General features: G+C 34.1%; 1 protein-coding gene across 1 annotated transcript in view; it reads right to left on the bottom strand.

The window, feature by feature from the left end:
• Positions 1-806: 806 nt before the first annotated feature.
• The window catches only part of LOC128547024 (uncharacterized), a 51,430-nt gene continuing 36,923 nt past the window's right edge, over positions 807-15,313 (bottom strand). The window contains exons 4-5 of the mRNA XM_053518582.1: positions 8,092-8,226; positions 807-1,147 (exon numbers count right to left, since the gene is read on the bottom strand). Coding sequence (XP_053374557.1) covers positions 867-1,147; positions 8,092-8,226 — 416 coding nt within the window. The 3' untranslated portion in view covers positions 807-866. The remainder of the gene's footprint in view (positions 1,148-8,091; positions 8,227-15,313) is intronic.

Genomic DNA, 15,313 nt, shown 5'->3' with positions numbered 1-15,313 from the left:
AGAAGTATGCATGATATTTTTAAAAAATCGGCTTGATTACTTTATTGAGAACTTATAATATCACAGACCCCTTCTGTGGTCAAGTGATTAAGAGCTGCTGACTTGAAATCACTGTAACCTCTAACTGATTTGGGGCATGGGTTCGAGCCCTGTTACTGACTGTCTCTTTATTTGAGAAAGTTGGCAGTTTCTTGTGGAGCTTTTTTAACGTGCAAAACCAGCACCGGACGTTGCACAACCCATTTTGAGCTTATTTCCAGCGGGAATTGGATTTAGCGTTCACCACCCGTGTTATTATTTACCTGGACTGAAATAAGCAATACAGTTTTAAACGCGTAGATTTACCAACCGATTTAATTAATCGGACAATTTTCAACATATGTTCACATATTACATGTACCTATATGATAGCAGTTAAATACAGGTTTGCGTACACGTACAAGAATCACAACCACACTATTATCAATACTTCCATGCTTTAATATAATCATTACATGAAAAAGAGGTTATACGTCTGCGAAATAATTTTACGAGGGCGTATTCTGGTGACGTATAACCGATGTTTTAGTGTATTAATTTTAGTAAATCACGATTTTGCAATACATTATTTCGATTCTAATATGTCCTCTATCTAAAAACGGAAGAAAAATATATAGGCGCTCTTTCTTGGTCGCAACAAAAACAATGACGTCATCGCCCGCGTATTTTAAGAGAAACAAACATATAAGAAAATATGTTTTGTACGGAATGACATTGTTAAGCAAGCATATCTAGGATTAGATTATGTATAACAAAGACCAAAAATTATACACGAATTCTACTTTATTATGTTGTGTAGTTTCAAGTATATGTGTAGCCGTCATTTTTTAACCCGATATAAGTAGTGTCACACATCGTCTTATTTGTATTCGATTGTCAGTATCGGCCGAAGATTCCGTGTATCCCAAATAGTGTAGCTGATCTTTTCTGAATATGTAGCACTTGTTTTCTGAACTTTCAGAAGAAAACCAGGCACAGTTAGGTTTAACTTCACACGTCATTTTGCAATAGGCCTCACCAACGTCATGTGTTTCGTCTGCATTAGTCACGATATCAGATCTGACGATAACATTGTCTATCGCTTCAAAGTCGGCTGAATATGTACAATCTAAATGGAAAAAGTATATTTTGATAAATATATGTTAAACACTAAATTTCAAAATAAGCGAAAACATTTCTATTCCATTCGCCAAATTTTGACTTTCTTTCTGAAACATTTATATACTTTTCTTGTATTAATTATATAATTCAAAAAAGCTATATTTAAAAAAATGAAAATCTTCTTTCTTGAAACTGCAGTATACTTTTTCAGTAGCTTGGCAGCAATGTTTTTAATGACTCTACCAAAGTTGTTCAAGCCATTTCGAGTTTTAAATGCATAAATTATTCTTATTTATCTAAATACGTTGAACATTTTCAGGTTTGAAATTACTGGCGAGATATCTGCATTAAATTGTGCATTAATGTTTCTTTGGCGAACCTCTTTTAAAGAAGTTGAGTTGAAAAAGTGGAAAATCACAGGTCGCCCAACACTACATGAATGAAAACGTTGGAGGCTCGATTTGATCGAGCCTGTTCATTGATGGTAGTTAAAATGCAAGCTACCGTCTACGTTCTCTAGTCCCGGAACGAGCAAAACGCAACATTTACACAATTATGTTAGAAGTACCGAAATAAAATTTAGAGACACCCGCAGGCATCGTAAATTTCCTAAAGACAAAAGACCGGCATGGACGATGTTTATAGTTTCTACAACTATATAATGAACGACATGAAATATTGTTGTCTAGAATTTAGGAATTATTTTACACAGTAGTCACATTGTTAACAGCAACTGGTATCATGTTATTATTCTTCCCAGGTCCTCATGAACCTAATTTGTGCGCTTGAGTCATTTTTATGTGAGTCAAATATGTCTAATCTATTGTCACGAAACTGTTTGGTAATATAGCAATTTTACGTTTTGTTTTCCAAAAGTTTTAACCATTTTCAGATGGTCAATATTAGGAAATATATCAATTCATTCCATATATTTTGGTGACTGGAGAAGGATATTATCATGCTTAAATTGTGCACTGTTTAGATTATGTAGTATCAAATATTAAGACCTAAGATTTATTTAAATCTCCAGCAGAAAAAGTAAAATTAGTCTTTAATTTAGGAAATGGCTCCTCCAAGCGTTCGTGAAGGATGAGGGACATTATTGGAGAAAAAATAGAGGATGAGCATGTACACACTAGCATACCATCCTGACTTGACCAGAGTTATCGCAGTTTACAAATCGAATACAACCGGCCACGTGACCTGACGACACTCCCTGATAAATATAATGGAAGTAGTCCTCAAAATTATAATTTAAAACATAACAAATGTTGTCGTTGGAATCTGTACGAATGTTTGAAATGTATAAAAACAGAACAATTTATATGGGAGGGTGTGTACATGCTCAGTTTCCTGAATTACTCCGATAATGCCCTTATTCTTCACGAACGCCTGGGGGAGGGGCCATTATTTTCCGTAAAGCCTCTCGATTTTCACATGTACACACTAGCGTCTTTGAAAACCAACAACAAAACTTATCATATAAGTAAAAGTATCAAAACAAAAAGCATGAAAACAATGAACTACGTGTATTTTGTCATTACTCACAGTTCAAGCAAAGCAACTTACAAATAACGTTCCTAATTAAATACAGTAGTAAATATTGTAGAATTTATTATAATACTTTTAGACTGCAGTACGCAAAAATAGTGCTTAATGGGAACCCTTTATTAAAGACACCTGAAACAGTGGCACCACTAAAACTATGTGCCTTAAATTCAGACAATTTTTGACAGTTCCAGTACACTTCTCAACCACCAAGATACTGTACTAGAAACATAAGACACAAGTACATGGCGATACTTCCTTATCTTTTTAGATACTGAAATATAGTGTAATAAAGTAGGCATCAAATATAACTATTCATTTCTACCATGTTCGAAACACAAATAATAGGTTTGTCGTCTCTTAGATGTGTTAAAAATCGGAAACAGAAAAACTAACCGTGTTTTTTTCCACAACGATATGATCTAAAATCATCAATGCTAACGTTTGTGCTCTTGGTGCTGCTACTAGAGCATTAAGAGCTTATACTTTGAAACTTAGCAGTAACTTGTCTAATGGAACAAGCAAAGACAAATATTTTAATACTAAATTAACGTCCCAGGTAAAATGGTTTCGGTTGTTTTTTCACATAAACTCCTTTCATAAATCTCGATATTAAAACACTAAGTATAACATACTTAAAAAATGGTAAAGTTTGAAGCAACATGGCTTTATGTACACAAAAACAGAATATGACTTTCTTTGTTAAAAAAGAGAACCCAAATAGTTCAACACTTTCAGACGAACAGATGGGACTTTTACACTTGATAGCACACCAGGAAAACCACTTTCATGCATTATCCATATTGCTTCCTGGTCTCTGTTAACCATGAATTAATAAATGTCTCAAAACCGTTCCTGAAACGCCGCCGAGAGCCTTTTTGATACATATACTACTTCAGTGTCTTGCCTAGAGGATGTTAGTCATTGCTGTGTAGTAAAGTAAGAAGATCTCTGTGTCTTTATTATTCTTTCTAATCAAACAAGAAACCATGACGGACTGTGCTCTCGAAAATGGAATTATCAAAATAGCCTTTTCAACATTATCTTGAAGATGACCTTGAAAAATTTGATTTAAAACTTTTACAAGATTAAATGAGGGAAACATAAAATGGCAGAAAGTCATGCCAACATAAAGAAAAAGCATCTGCATAAAATGCACCCGGTTCAGGAAACCAAGATATAAATCTTGAAACTCTTTTGTTTAATCTAGAAGTAAAAATATCATTATTTGATAAAAGGAATTTTGACACAAACACTAAAATACATTTTTTAGCATCCTCTCAGTCGATTTGGAGACGTTTCTAGAACAGAAAAAATCTGCTTTGATGTTGCAATTCCTAGGAATATGAATAGCTGTAAGAAAATATGTATAAGACAACACCACTTCCTAACCTCTAGCTACATTGACCATAGCAATTAAGGTCATACCTCCCATGTCATTAACATATAAAATTGCTGAAGTATTATCTGACTAGACCTATATATGAATACCAGATATATCCAAGTAAAGGGATTTTAAGCCGTAGAAAGTTGCAAAGTGTTCAAGATAACAAATCATATTCTGAGCTTTCTCAACAGTCCATCTTCCACCAGCATGTCTTCCAGAGCTGACCTCGCAAATTCCCAGATCATTAAGGCTTGCGTCATACCTGAAGATTATTTCTACCTCTTTTAGTCTTATTTTTGTACCATATAATGTGAAAATCATTTTTCCACCATAACAATTCTACTCTACTTCCATTAGACCGGAAGACATTGTTTTCTTGCATACCAGACGTGGACTTCCGGTATTTTTTCCGGTACTGGAAAAATCCATCTTACACCCCGGGGTGTAAGATGACTCTCGTGCTTTAAATGACGTATAACGAACTACATATATGTAGAAGATTTGTGAAGTTATTTATATTTTATTTCGAAAAACGGAATAAAAATCCAATACCTTGACATTTCCTTTTTGTTCCTGATAGTAAATTTCTCAATTCAAAACACGTTATGTTATCAAATTTTCATAACTTTACGTTAGAACTGATAATACAAAACCGGAGCTAAACATTGTTTTTTGTCTTTGAAATGTCATGATGTCTTTCCTGTTTACGGACGTGGATTTCCCGCGCTTTGTTTAAATACGCTGCTATAAGAAATAGTTCTAAAAAGAAAGCCGTTCGACTGTTTTTATTTTTATTATTATATTTTGATATTGATATGCAAGAAAAAGATTCTGTCACTGGTTATAGGTGCAGATGGGAATATCCGGCTCTCGGGTAACTGTTTAGGCGGACCGCGAGGTCGGAAATTCCCATCTGCATCTATAACAAGTGAGAGAATCTTATATTCTTGCATACCAGATGGGGATTTCTGGTGATATCACCGGTGCTGGAAAAATCTATCTTACACCCCGGGGTGTAAGATGACTCTCGTGCTGTAAATGACGTATAACGAACTACATATGTACAGAAGATGTGTGTAGTAATAATAATCTTTTTCGTAAAACGGGATAAAAATTGACTACCTTGATAGTTCCACTTCGTTCCTTATACCATATTTCTCGATTAAAAAAAACGTGATTTAAAGGAAATAACATAACGTTTCATTGCAGATGATAAAACAAAACCGGAACTCTTACGTTGTTCTCGTCTCTGTAACGTCATGACGTACTTCCTGTTTACGGACGTAAAGTTCCCGCGTTTTGTTAATACGCTACTTTAAGAAAAAAGTGCTATAAGAAAATCATTTGTTTGAATTTATTTTTTACTTTTCTTTGTTGAATGGTATGCAAGAAAAAGATTCTATCACTGGCTGTAGGTGCAGATGGAAATATCCGTCTCTCGGGTAACTGTTTACGCGGTCACTCGGCTGGAGCCTTGTAACCGCCTAAACAGTTACCCTCGAGACCGGAAATTCCCATCTTCACCTACAACCAGTGAAAGAATCTTATATGAAAACCTGTACAGGCGCCTTTTCATACTTGTAACTTCTTCCTCCGTTAGGGTTTTTCTAGGGCCTACCTATGTAACTGAATGCATCATAATTTTTCAATTCTCTGGCCAAATCATCACCAAATATTTTGTCTGTCATAGCTATTTTACTATTTCACAAATTGAAGTATTGTTACCTAGGTTTGGCCTTATTATACCTTGTACGAAGGAACAGATTTAATTGCATCTGGCAGTAAATTGTTAAAGCATCCGACAACAAAGATTCAGCATCTAAATTTGTGAAAATATCAGGCTTCTTAATTCCAGACAACCTTATCATAGTAATAATACTAGATGCCAGTAAAACTTGAATGTCCTAAAATGAGACCTGTTCTGGCTTTGTGCTTTTTTATCAAGGATTTTCCGCATTTCCTTTTTACTGAAGGAGAATTAATATATGAGCAATTCTCGGGTATTTTGAATTTCTACAACTATCAATCAATGTCACACTGCTCCATTCATGCATAATTTATCAAATCAGCTAAAGATTTATTCACAGCTTTGCTTTTTGAGTCTGAGACTTAGCACGTTTTGAAGACATAAAAAGACCTCCGTTATTACTAGGGTCATTTTCATCTGAAACAGCAGCATCCTTGGGCTGAAGCGACAAATCTAAATCACTATCAATATAGTCATTCACGGCTTTCTACTGTTCAATATCATTAAACCCAGAAAATTCACCAGAAGACAAATCTCCCCTAGACAAAACATCTTCCTCCTTTCTGGCACAGCTCATGATAACTACCACTTCCGTGAAATGTTCGAGATAAAGTAGAACTAATCAACTTGTTAAACTAATATTTAGAAAATATAAAACTAAGCAACGATATTGAAACTATGTTAGATCTTATCTCTCGCTTCGCCAAGTTAACTATGATTGTAAGGACTACTTCCGTTATCAGGGGGTGTCGTCACGTGACCATCTGCATTTGATTTTTTAACGTCGATTACTCTGTTACTCTGGTTAAATCAGGGTGACATGCTAGTGTGTACATGTGAAAGCCTAGAGGCTTTACGGAAAATAATGTAAAACTTCGCAATAACTATGAGTCCAAATGACCACAAAGATGAGCACCAAAATCTGGACAATCACCATTTTTATACAAAACTCGAACAAACTCGTATCTAGTTTGTTCGTACCCTTTTGCGAGAAACTTGTCAAATGCTTTGTGTGGGATTTGGTCCCTTAGGTAAGAAAAAAAACGAAGAAACATAATTCAGAAAAAATAAATATCTTTGCCCTTTAAAAATGTTTGAAGAGTGTTTTAAAAGTAGTATATTTATTACGATAAGTCATAATGTATAATTCCATTTAAAGATAATTGGTACCTCAGGAAAGCAAAAACACCAGTAGCCCCTAAGAACGGGTGTATAAATAAGTTCCTAAAATTAAAAATCCGGATTGCATCAAACTTGATATTTACACTTTACTCAGTCTGTCTATTTGTTTTTGTTTGAAGGTCTAATTTACTTTTATGTAAAACATAACATATCGCTACTGTATTTTGTATATTTCATTTGTACAATGTGAGGCTGGCATAAAGTTCTGCAAAAAATACTAACCAAAGGCTAAAATGATTGTATTTAGCATATTTAACAGTGAAATATCTAATTAATTAAAGTGATTGTAAACCAACATAAATGTCATGAGAAATGAGAGGAATATATGAAACTATAAGAATAGTTGTAAAAAAAGTCAAATATGACACCGAGCATTTTTTCTATATCAGCAGTTGAATAAAAATTCAAGATTTCAGAATTCTGTCTCACGACGGTCTATTCTTACAAGAATTATGATACAGAATTAATAAACTAACAACACGATATTACACCATTATTTAGATCTATTACTATTCTTTTCAGTATATACATTACTCCTTAAACTGAAAATAAATAACATTTTGTCGCTTTTCAGTCAGTGAAATCTTCGCATAAACAAACCTTAAATTCGCTGAGTTCTTTTGTTTTTCATCCATTTGTTCTTAACATATTTAACCATTTCCGATTTTGACAATTACAAACAGCTTTCTAGTAAATCGAACATTGAATTGATTTTTCGAAAGTGTTGATTTAAATCTGCGATTCGAATATACATTTTCATTGAGGCTTAGACCAGACACTTTTTAATGGCAAGCTACACTGCACTAATTTTCGCTGTCATCAGTTTCTTACAATATTTATGGGACTATGCATAATATGTAATTAAAATCTGATGGCGTTTATTACGTTCTATACGTCTGTAACTGTTTTCTTTTTTAACAGATCAAACGGGACAGGTATCATGATTCCAAAAAGACAAAAAACAAAGAAGATGAAGCTGTCACAGACCTATTTTCATATGGTATTTCTAATATGCCATTGTTTGCGTGATTTTACAGCACCTACAAGATTGACATATTACGCTGATTACCCTTACATTTGTAATTACCTGGGACTGTTTGCTGCGGTGGACAATCGCAAGCATAACCCGTGTTGCCATTGTTGCCAGAGTTCGAACAGTTGCACCTCATAAGCCTGCCTTGGCCAGGAGTAAATTCACATTCACTTTTATGGGCGCAGTGGCCTAAAGTCATAAAAAGAGCACATTCTAATATGCATGTACACGTGTTTACATTGTGTTTGCAATACCTATACATGGTGATGAGCAACAATTTAAAGCTGTTCCATAAAATATCAAGTGTTTCAAAACACTATATGTGTTACTTTGTTTAAATTTTAGTACTAATTATGTTTTGCATATTGACACATAGACACTTATATGATAAATATTAAAAGTAAAAAGGGCAAAACATTACACTTGTACTCAAATTCTTCTTCAAACCTCATTTACATGAAAATAAAATGATGTAATTAGAAAATTAATACACGCACTAATATATAATTATGCTTATTTGTCGTCTGTTTCTGGTGACCTACGATTTGCTTATTATTTCATGATATGTCTGTATTTTCCAAGTTTTCTAAATTATCTTCCTCATATACTTTGCAATTCTTTAAGTCCTGGTCACACTTTGTGATATCTGCATTTATCTGCAGTTATCCGTACAAAGTATAAGCACACTCGATTACTATAGACCGTCATTAAAAGCTACATATCTGTCATACAGTATAGGTTTTTGAAACCGTTTGCCTGTCAATAGTCTACATTATTTACCCTAGTTCCGAAGGTATATATTGCTGACTGTTGATCAGATAGCCATTATTACGACATTACAATTAGTAAACAGAATTTTGTTCCAGTTTTCAATTACTGCTTGTTTATAGAAGCTAAAGTATAGAGCGATTATAAGGTAACATATATAGACTGACGATATAAATAAAGACTAAATGCAATAGCCTAGGACCGTCAATTTTGTTTATTGCATGGACCAACATTGCGATGTTCGACATTTCATACTTGTTGAAAAGGTTATGAGCTTTCTACGTGTTTCATGGCTATAACTTAAGAAATATAGTACATGGTTTATTTACAATGTAATTTCAATAAAGCCAAGGGCAATATAGAGGGTTGAATGGAAAACTTTTTTCAGATATGCCTGTTTGCATATTTTATAAAATATTAGGTTTAAATTTTCCTAACTATATGCCTGTTTTGTTTGGAATTCTTTTCCGGAGCGCCGCTGTGACGTTTGACGCTATGACGTTATAAATGTAACGTTAAAACCCTGTGTGTGTGCGTGTGCGTGCGTGCGTGCGTATGTATTTCAGTCTTCTTTGTTTAATACTGAAACGAATCGGGCCTTGATAGAACGTGGCTTTTCTGAGTACTTAAAAATGATTTATTTTGATTATCTACCATTAATCTTTTATCATTTTTGAGACAGAATACTTTTTATTTTATCAAAGGTTGCAAAAGTTTATTTGTGCAGAAACCGTTGTTTGTGATGTTAAACTGCCAATGTCCAAGTAACAATACATTTAACTTAGTACAGAAATTCCATCAAAGTAAAGTCTTTTTGATCTTGTAACTTTTTTGAATACTTATCATTACTTGGAAATATTCATATTAATAATTGTGTGGTGTTGCAGTTGAGTATTCTGCAGTTTTTATGTCGATGTCAGTTTTGAGTCATGTTTTGAGTAAATATTCTTTCCTTGAAAGTCTCGCTTGTAGGTCACCTTGTAGAAAATATTTGTGAAATGGAACATCATATTCGCAGTTGTCAACTGCCATCTCATCACATGAATATCTAGTGAGCAATTTTGGACCGTTTCCCGATCCATTTGTTAACAATATCTCAAATGCTTTTTGGTACTAACATAACTAAACTTGTAATCCTATTGAAGTATCGCAAACAGCTAACTTAGTCTTCATGTATACTAGAAATTGTCTGCCAAAGAAAATTTCATCTTTTAATGTTTTATCATTTTAACAAAACCGTTTCGGAATGCTTAAAGCCTGCAACATTTTAACTTATAAAACACCATGACTACGTTCGTTCGTGAGTGTGATTGGTACACAACTTTACGTGTATGCTTTCCTTTAGATTCGAGATATTTAACCAATACTAAAAACAAAATTTCTGTTGTTTTGATGAAAAAAATCACAATTACTTTTCTTTCGAGCTATACATAGATATTTTAACACACTTAACTACACAAAATATCTATAAAAAACACAAACCTTTAATTATATAGTTGTAAAGAATGTGAGCTGTTTATTTGCTCACCTGAGCCAAAGGCTTAATGTGAGCTTTTGTGACCGCTTGATGTCCGTCGTGCGTCGTGCGTTGTCCGTCCGTCAACAATTTCTAAAAACATATTCTTCTTCAAAACTGCTTGGCAGATTTACACCAAACTTCAAAGAAAATATCCTCAATAGGCTCTCTTCCAAAACTGCCCAAAGAAAAAAATCCATGCAGAACTGTGTTTGCCATGGCAACCGAAAGAAAAAGCTTTATAGATCTTCATCTCAGAAACTGTCAGCTAGAGTTCAAATAAATTTTGTAGAAATGATGTCTTGGTGATCATCTACCAAAATTGCTCAAGCCGTTCTAGTTCGGCAAAAAAACATGGACACCAGGGGACAGAGCTTATTTTCCCTGTATGGCTATAATGTAAATTTTCGAAAATCTTCCTCTTCAAAATCACTTGACCGATGTACGACAAACTTCACAGGAGTGATCCTTGGGTAATTCCCTTTCAGAATTGCCCAAAGAATTAAAATATATGCCGAACCATGGATACTATGGCAACCGAAAGGTAAATTTTTTAAGTCTTCTAGTCCAAAACCACTAGTCCTAGGGCTTTGATATTTTGTATGTAGCATCATCTAGTGGTCCTCTTACAAGATTGTTCAAATTATTCCCCTGGGGTCAAATATGCCTCCGCCCTTGGGGAAATATGGTTTATATAGACATATATAGGAAAATGTTTGAAAATCTACTTGTCCAAACCCACAGGGCCTAGTGCTTTGATATTTGGTATATAGTATCATTTGGTTGTGCTCTACAAAGATAGTTCAAATTATCCCCCTAGTTTCAAATATGGCGCCCTTGGGTTACGTTTTTTATATAGATTTATATAGGGAAAATCTTTGAAAATTTCGTGTCGAAAACATCAAGTCATAGGGATTTGATATTTGGTATGTAGCATCATTTAATAGTTTTCTGCCAAGAGTTTTCAAATTATCCCCGTAGGTTCAAATATTGCCTCGCCCTGGGGATCAGACTTATATAGGGTTTGATATTTGTTATGCAGCATCATTTTGTGGTCCTCTACCAAGATTGTTCAAATTATACCCCTAGTGTTAAATATGGCCCCGCCCTTTGGGTCACATAGTTTATAAAGACTAATATAGGGATTGTTTTTTTTTTTGAAATAAAAACTTCTTGTCCAAAACCGCAGGGCTTAGGGCTTGGATACTTGGTAAGTAGCATCATCTAGTAGTCCTCTACTTATATTGTTCAAATTATTCCCCTAAGGCCTTACCAAATTGAAAAGTTGCTCATCGGACTTTTTTCTAAAAAAAATGAGGCGGCGAGCGAAAAACAAATTTAAATACATTTTTTTTATTGTTTGAGAAAATCAGAAACGAGCGAAGAGCAAAGAAATATATTTGTCTTGTTTTGGGTCTCGATTAGCTAACAAAAACCTTAAAAAAGAATGTACAGCCACATTAAACATCATTCACCAGGGATTGAGAAAACATATTGGGTACATATTGGTTTGCGTAAGTTTTGACCTGCAGGCGCACAAGAAAGCGAACTCGTGAAAAAAGGTAATAACTGGCATACAGCACAGTGTAATCAATGATTGTATGCGTTTGAAAATGCTTTTAGAAAATGTAATATACAACAATGCATAACCTTAAACCATAATCATGAAATAGATATGTGACTTGAATAAAATGTAGCATTTTTAGCTTGACTTATCCAGTTTTCAAAGTTTTGGATGAAGTTGAATATCTCTGTTACTATTAAAGCTTTTGCCTTGAAACTTTAAATAGCTATTTACTATTAAAGTCTACACCAGGAAAACAATCCACATAACTCTGATTTGAATTTTGACAGAGTTACGCTCCTTTTTAAATTAAAATTATTTGGCTAAAATTTTATATAACAATTCCAATATCTCTTTCAAAGCTATTTACTATTGTGCCCCTTTTATTCAGAGTCAAGCAATGAGAAAAGTCGAACATGCGTAATATGGACTGCTCTTGTTCTAACTTTAAACTTTCTTAACGGATTAAAACTATTGAAACAAAGTCTTAATTAAGGCCTGAAATGGAAATTAACGTGCATTTACATTATTCTACTCGAGGATTGGAAAATTGGAAGATTTAAATTGGTCTGAACACAACACATAACGTAAATTCCTTACCCCATCCACTTTCATTTACAAATGCTGATCATTTGGACAGGAAAAACAGAAAACAGAAAAGTGACATGCATCATTACGTACTTATCCTTACTAAATCAAGTTTGAATATTAGTCATCTGGGGTCAAAAACTAGGTCACTAGGTCAAATCAAAGAAAAACCTTGTGTATGCAATAATGACTGCATTTTACATCAAATCTTCATGAAATTTGATCAGAACATTTGTCTGGGTGAAATCTAGAAGGACTTTGAATATGGATCATTTAGGGTCAAAAACTAGGTCATCCGGTCAAATTAGAGAAAAACCTTGTGTACGCAATAGGGGCAGCATTTTACACTGGATATTCATAAAATTTAGTCAGAATGATTGCCTTGATGAAATTTAGGTCAAGTTAGAATTTGGGTCATCTGTGGTCAAAAACTAGATCACAAGATCAAACCAAAGAAATCCTTGTGTAAGAAATAGATTGATCTTCATGCAATTTGGTCAGAATAATAGCTTTGATAATATCTACGTCAATTTTGAATATGGGCCATCTGGGGTCAAAATCTAGGTTGCTAGGACAAATCGAAGATAAACGTTTTGTATGCGATAGAGGATGTATTTTTCAATTGAGACAGATGAAATTTGGTCAGAATGATTGCATTGATCAAATCTAGGTCAAGTTTGAATGTAGGTCATGTTGGTTCAAAACTAGGTCACTAGGTCAAATTGAAGAATATACTTTTTTACAGTTAAGAGACCACATTTTTTGCCCAAATTTAATGAAAATTGGTCAGAATATTTGTTTCCATGATATCACTAGGTCAGACATGTTTACACTGTTATGGTGTGTTTCTCAGTTGAGTGACCTAGGAAAGTGTCTTTGGGACAATTTATATCCAAATCAATGTAGTCAATAAGTGTGTGCCTTTTCAGCTTAATGGCTCAGTCAGTTTAAAGTCATTCAAATTTGTCCCCTGTGCACACAAAAAGTGTGACATTTTATATGAAGGTTAGTTTTCAACTGTGTTTTGTTTTTTCAAACCAAGCTTTATTATTAGAACTTTGATTGTTTTAATGTAACTTAAACACTGCACATTTAAAGAAAAGTTTTTTGTCTTTAACTACGTCTTTTTCTTACCAATATTTTAAATCATGTAATGGAACCCTTCACAAAAAATAGTGAAAAAATACTAAATTTAAATGCTGAACACTTGAATTTCATAACTGCAATACTTTTCTAAAGTTCTATTAGACTAAGACCTTCAGCCTTTCATATTTGAAGACAAAATTAATGATTTTTTTCTGTTTAATTAATCGACTTTCTCAGAATCATGATGCATGTCTATAAATCTATAGACCCCAAAATGTCCCCTGTTCACCTTTCCAGCAATTTAGTGTCAGATTTCTTTTATTCTTTCATCATTGTTTTTTTTCTTTTTCTTTTTTTTTTTTTTTTTTTTTTTCGCTTTTTTTCCTGGAAAGGGAGTTACAAGAGAAACAAAACCACCTTTCAACTTCCTATATGATAAAGACTGTAGAACATTCACAAAGCAAATGGTGATGTCTCCTTTGTAACTTTTTTGACATTTCATCAATTACCATGGCTTTACTGTAATATGTGGTGTCAGTTCTATATTTTAGGAATGTGTATACAAAATTGAGGCTTAATTTGATAACTACAGTCCCTGGCCGCGCTTCCCCGCGATTGCGCGTTTTTTCCTACTTCCTCGTAATATATTTTGTAGCATCCACCGCGACCAAAGGCAATAAATCAATTGCGGTGGATTGCAAGGACATATTGCAGCGTATCGCGGTAAAGTGCCGGTGCTTCGCGGTAAATTGCGGGTTTGTTTTTTGGGGGGTTTAACGCCGTTTTTCAATAGTATTTCAGTCATGTAACGGCCGGCAGCTACCTAACCAGTGTTCCTGGATTCTGTACCTGTACAACCCTGTTCTCCGCAAGTAACGCCAACCTCCCCACATGAATTATCAGAGGTGGAGGACGTATGATTTTTTAAGATATTTACAATAAACGCGGTTACAAATAGTACGTAATATCATTTGTTAAATGCATGAATATGCGCCTGAGCAATTCTTACCTGGATTTCGCGGCGACAGCCGGTGATTCACCGCGATCCATCGCAATTCAGCGCGACTCGCCGCGGGCATTTTATCTGTAGTAGATCGCAGGGTCTTACACAATCATCGCGATTTATCGCACTATTCAGTAGTCGTTCAATGTGAAATAATCATCACGATTTTCCACCTAGGGTAAATATTTGTGCCGGTGGTAACGCGGAAAATAACAAAATTCGCGAGCCAGGGACTGTAAGCATTATATAAGAGGCATTATAGATCAACTTTATGCATCGAGGCGTGTCTGCACTTTTAGCTCATAACAATATGGGGTAAACGCCGAGGATAGCGGATGATACACGCCTCACTAATTGACGTTGAATTATAAACAATTTAAAATGCATTGTTTGTATAGTTTTTAAAGCGGTCGTTTTTCACGTTAAATAGTTGAAACATTAATTTTATTGCCCTTAATTGTACCTACTTCTGTTCATGTTCACTAGTGAATGTTGTGTAGTTGAAAGAATTATGCTTACTATGAACATAATTATCCTAGAAAAAAGAATTTTTGCTGCAATTTGTCCCGTGTACCTTTTCAGTAACATAACGAAGTACGTATCAATTGTAATATTCAATTTTACCATTCATAACATTTTGTCATTTTTATATTTTGTATGAAGCAATGCATGTAAGTTTAGTGATAACAACGTGTAAGTTCTGCTTAAAATCACTTATTTTTCAATTAAAACACAACATGCTGATGATTTT

This window comes from Mercenaria mercenaria, chromosome 11, assembly GCF_021730395.1.
Source record: "Mercenaria mercenaria strain notata chromosome 11, MADL_Memer_1, whole genome shotgun sequence".
In the NCBI taxonomy this organism is placed as follows: domain Eukaryota; kingdom Metazoa; phylum Mollusca; class Bivalvia; order Venerida; family Veneridae; genus Mercenaria; species Mercenaria mercenaria.
Note: the sequence above shows the minus strand (reverse complement) of the source record. Positions and strands in the feature narration are given on the sequence as shown.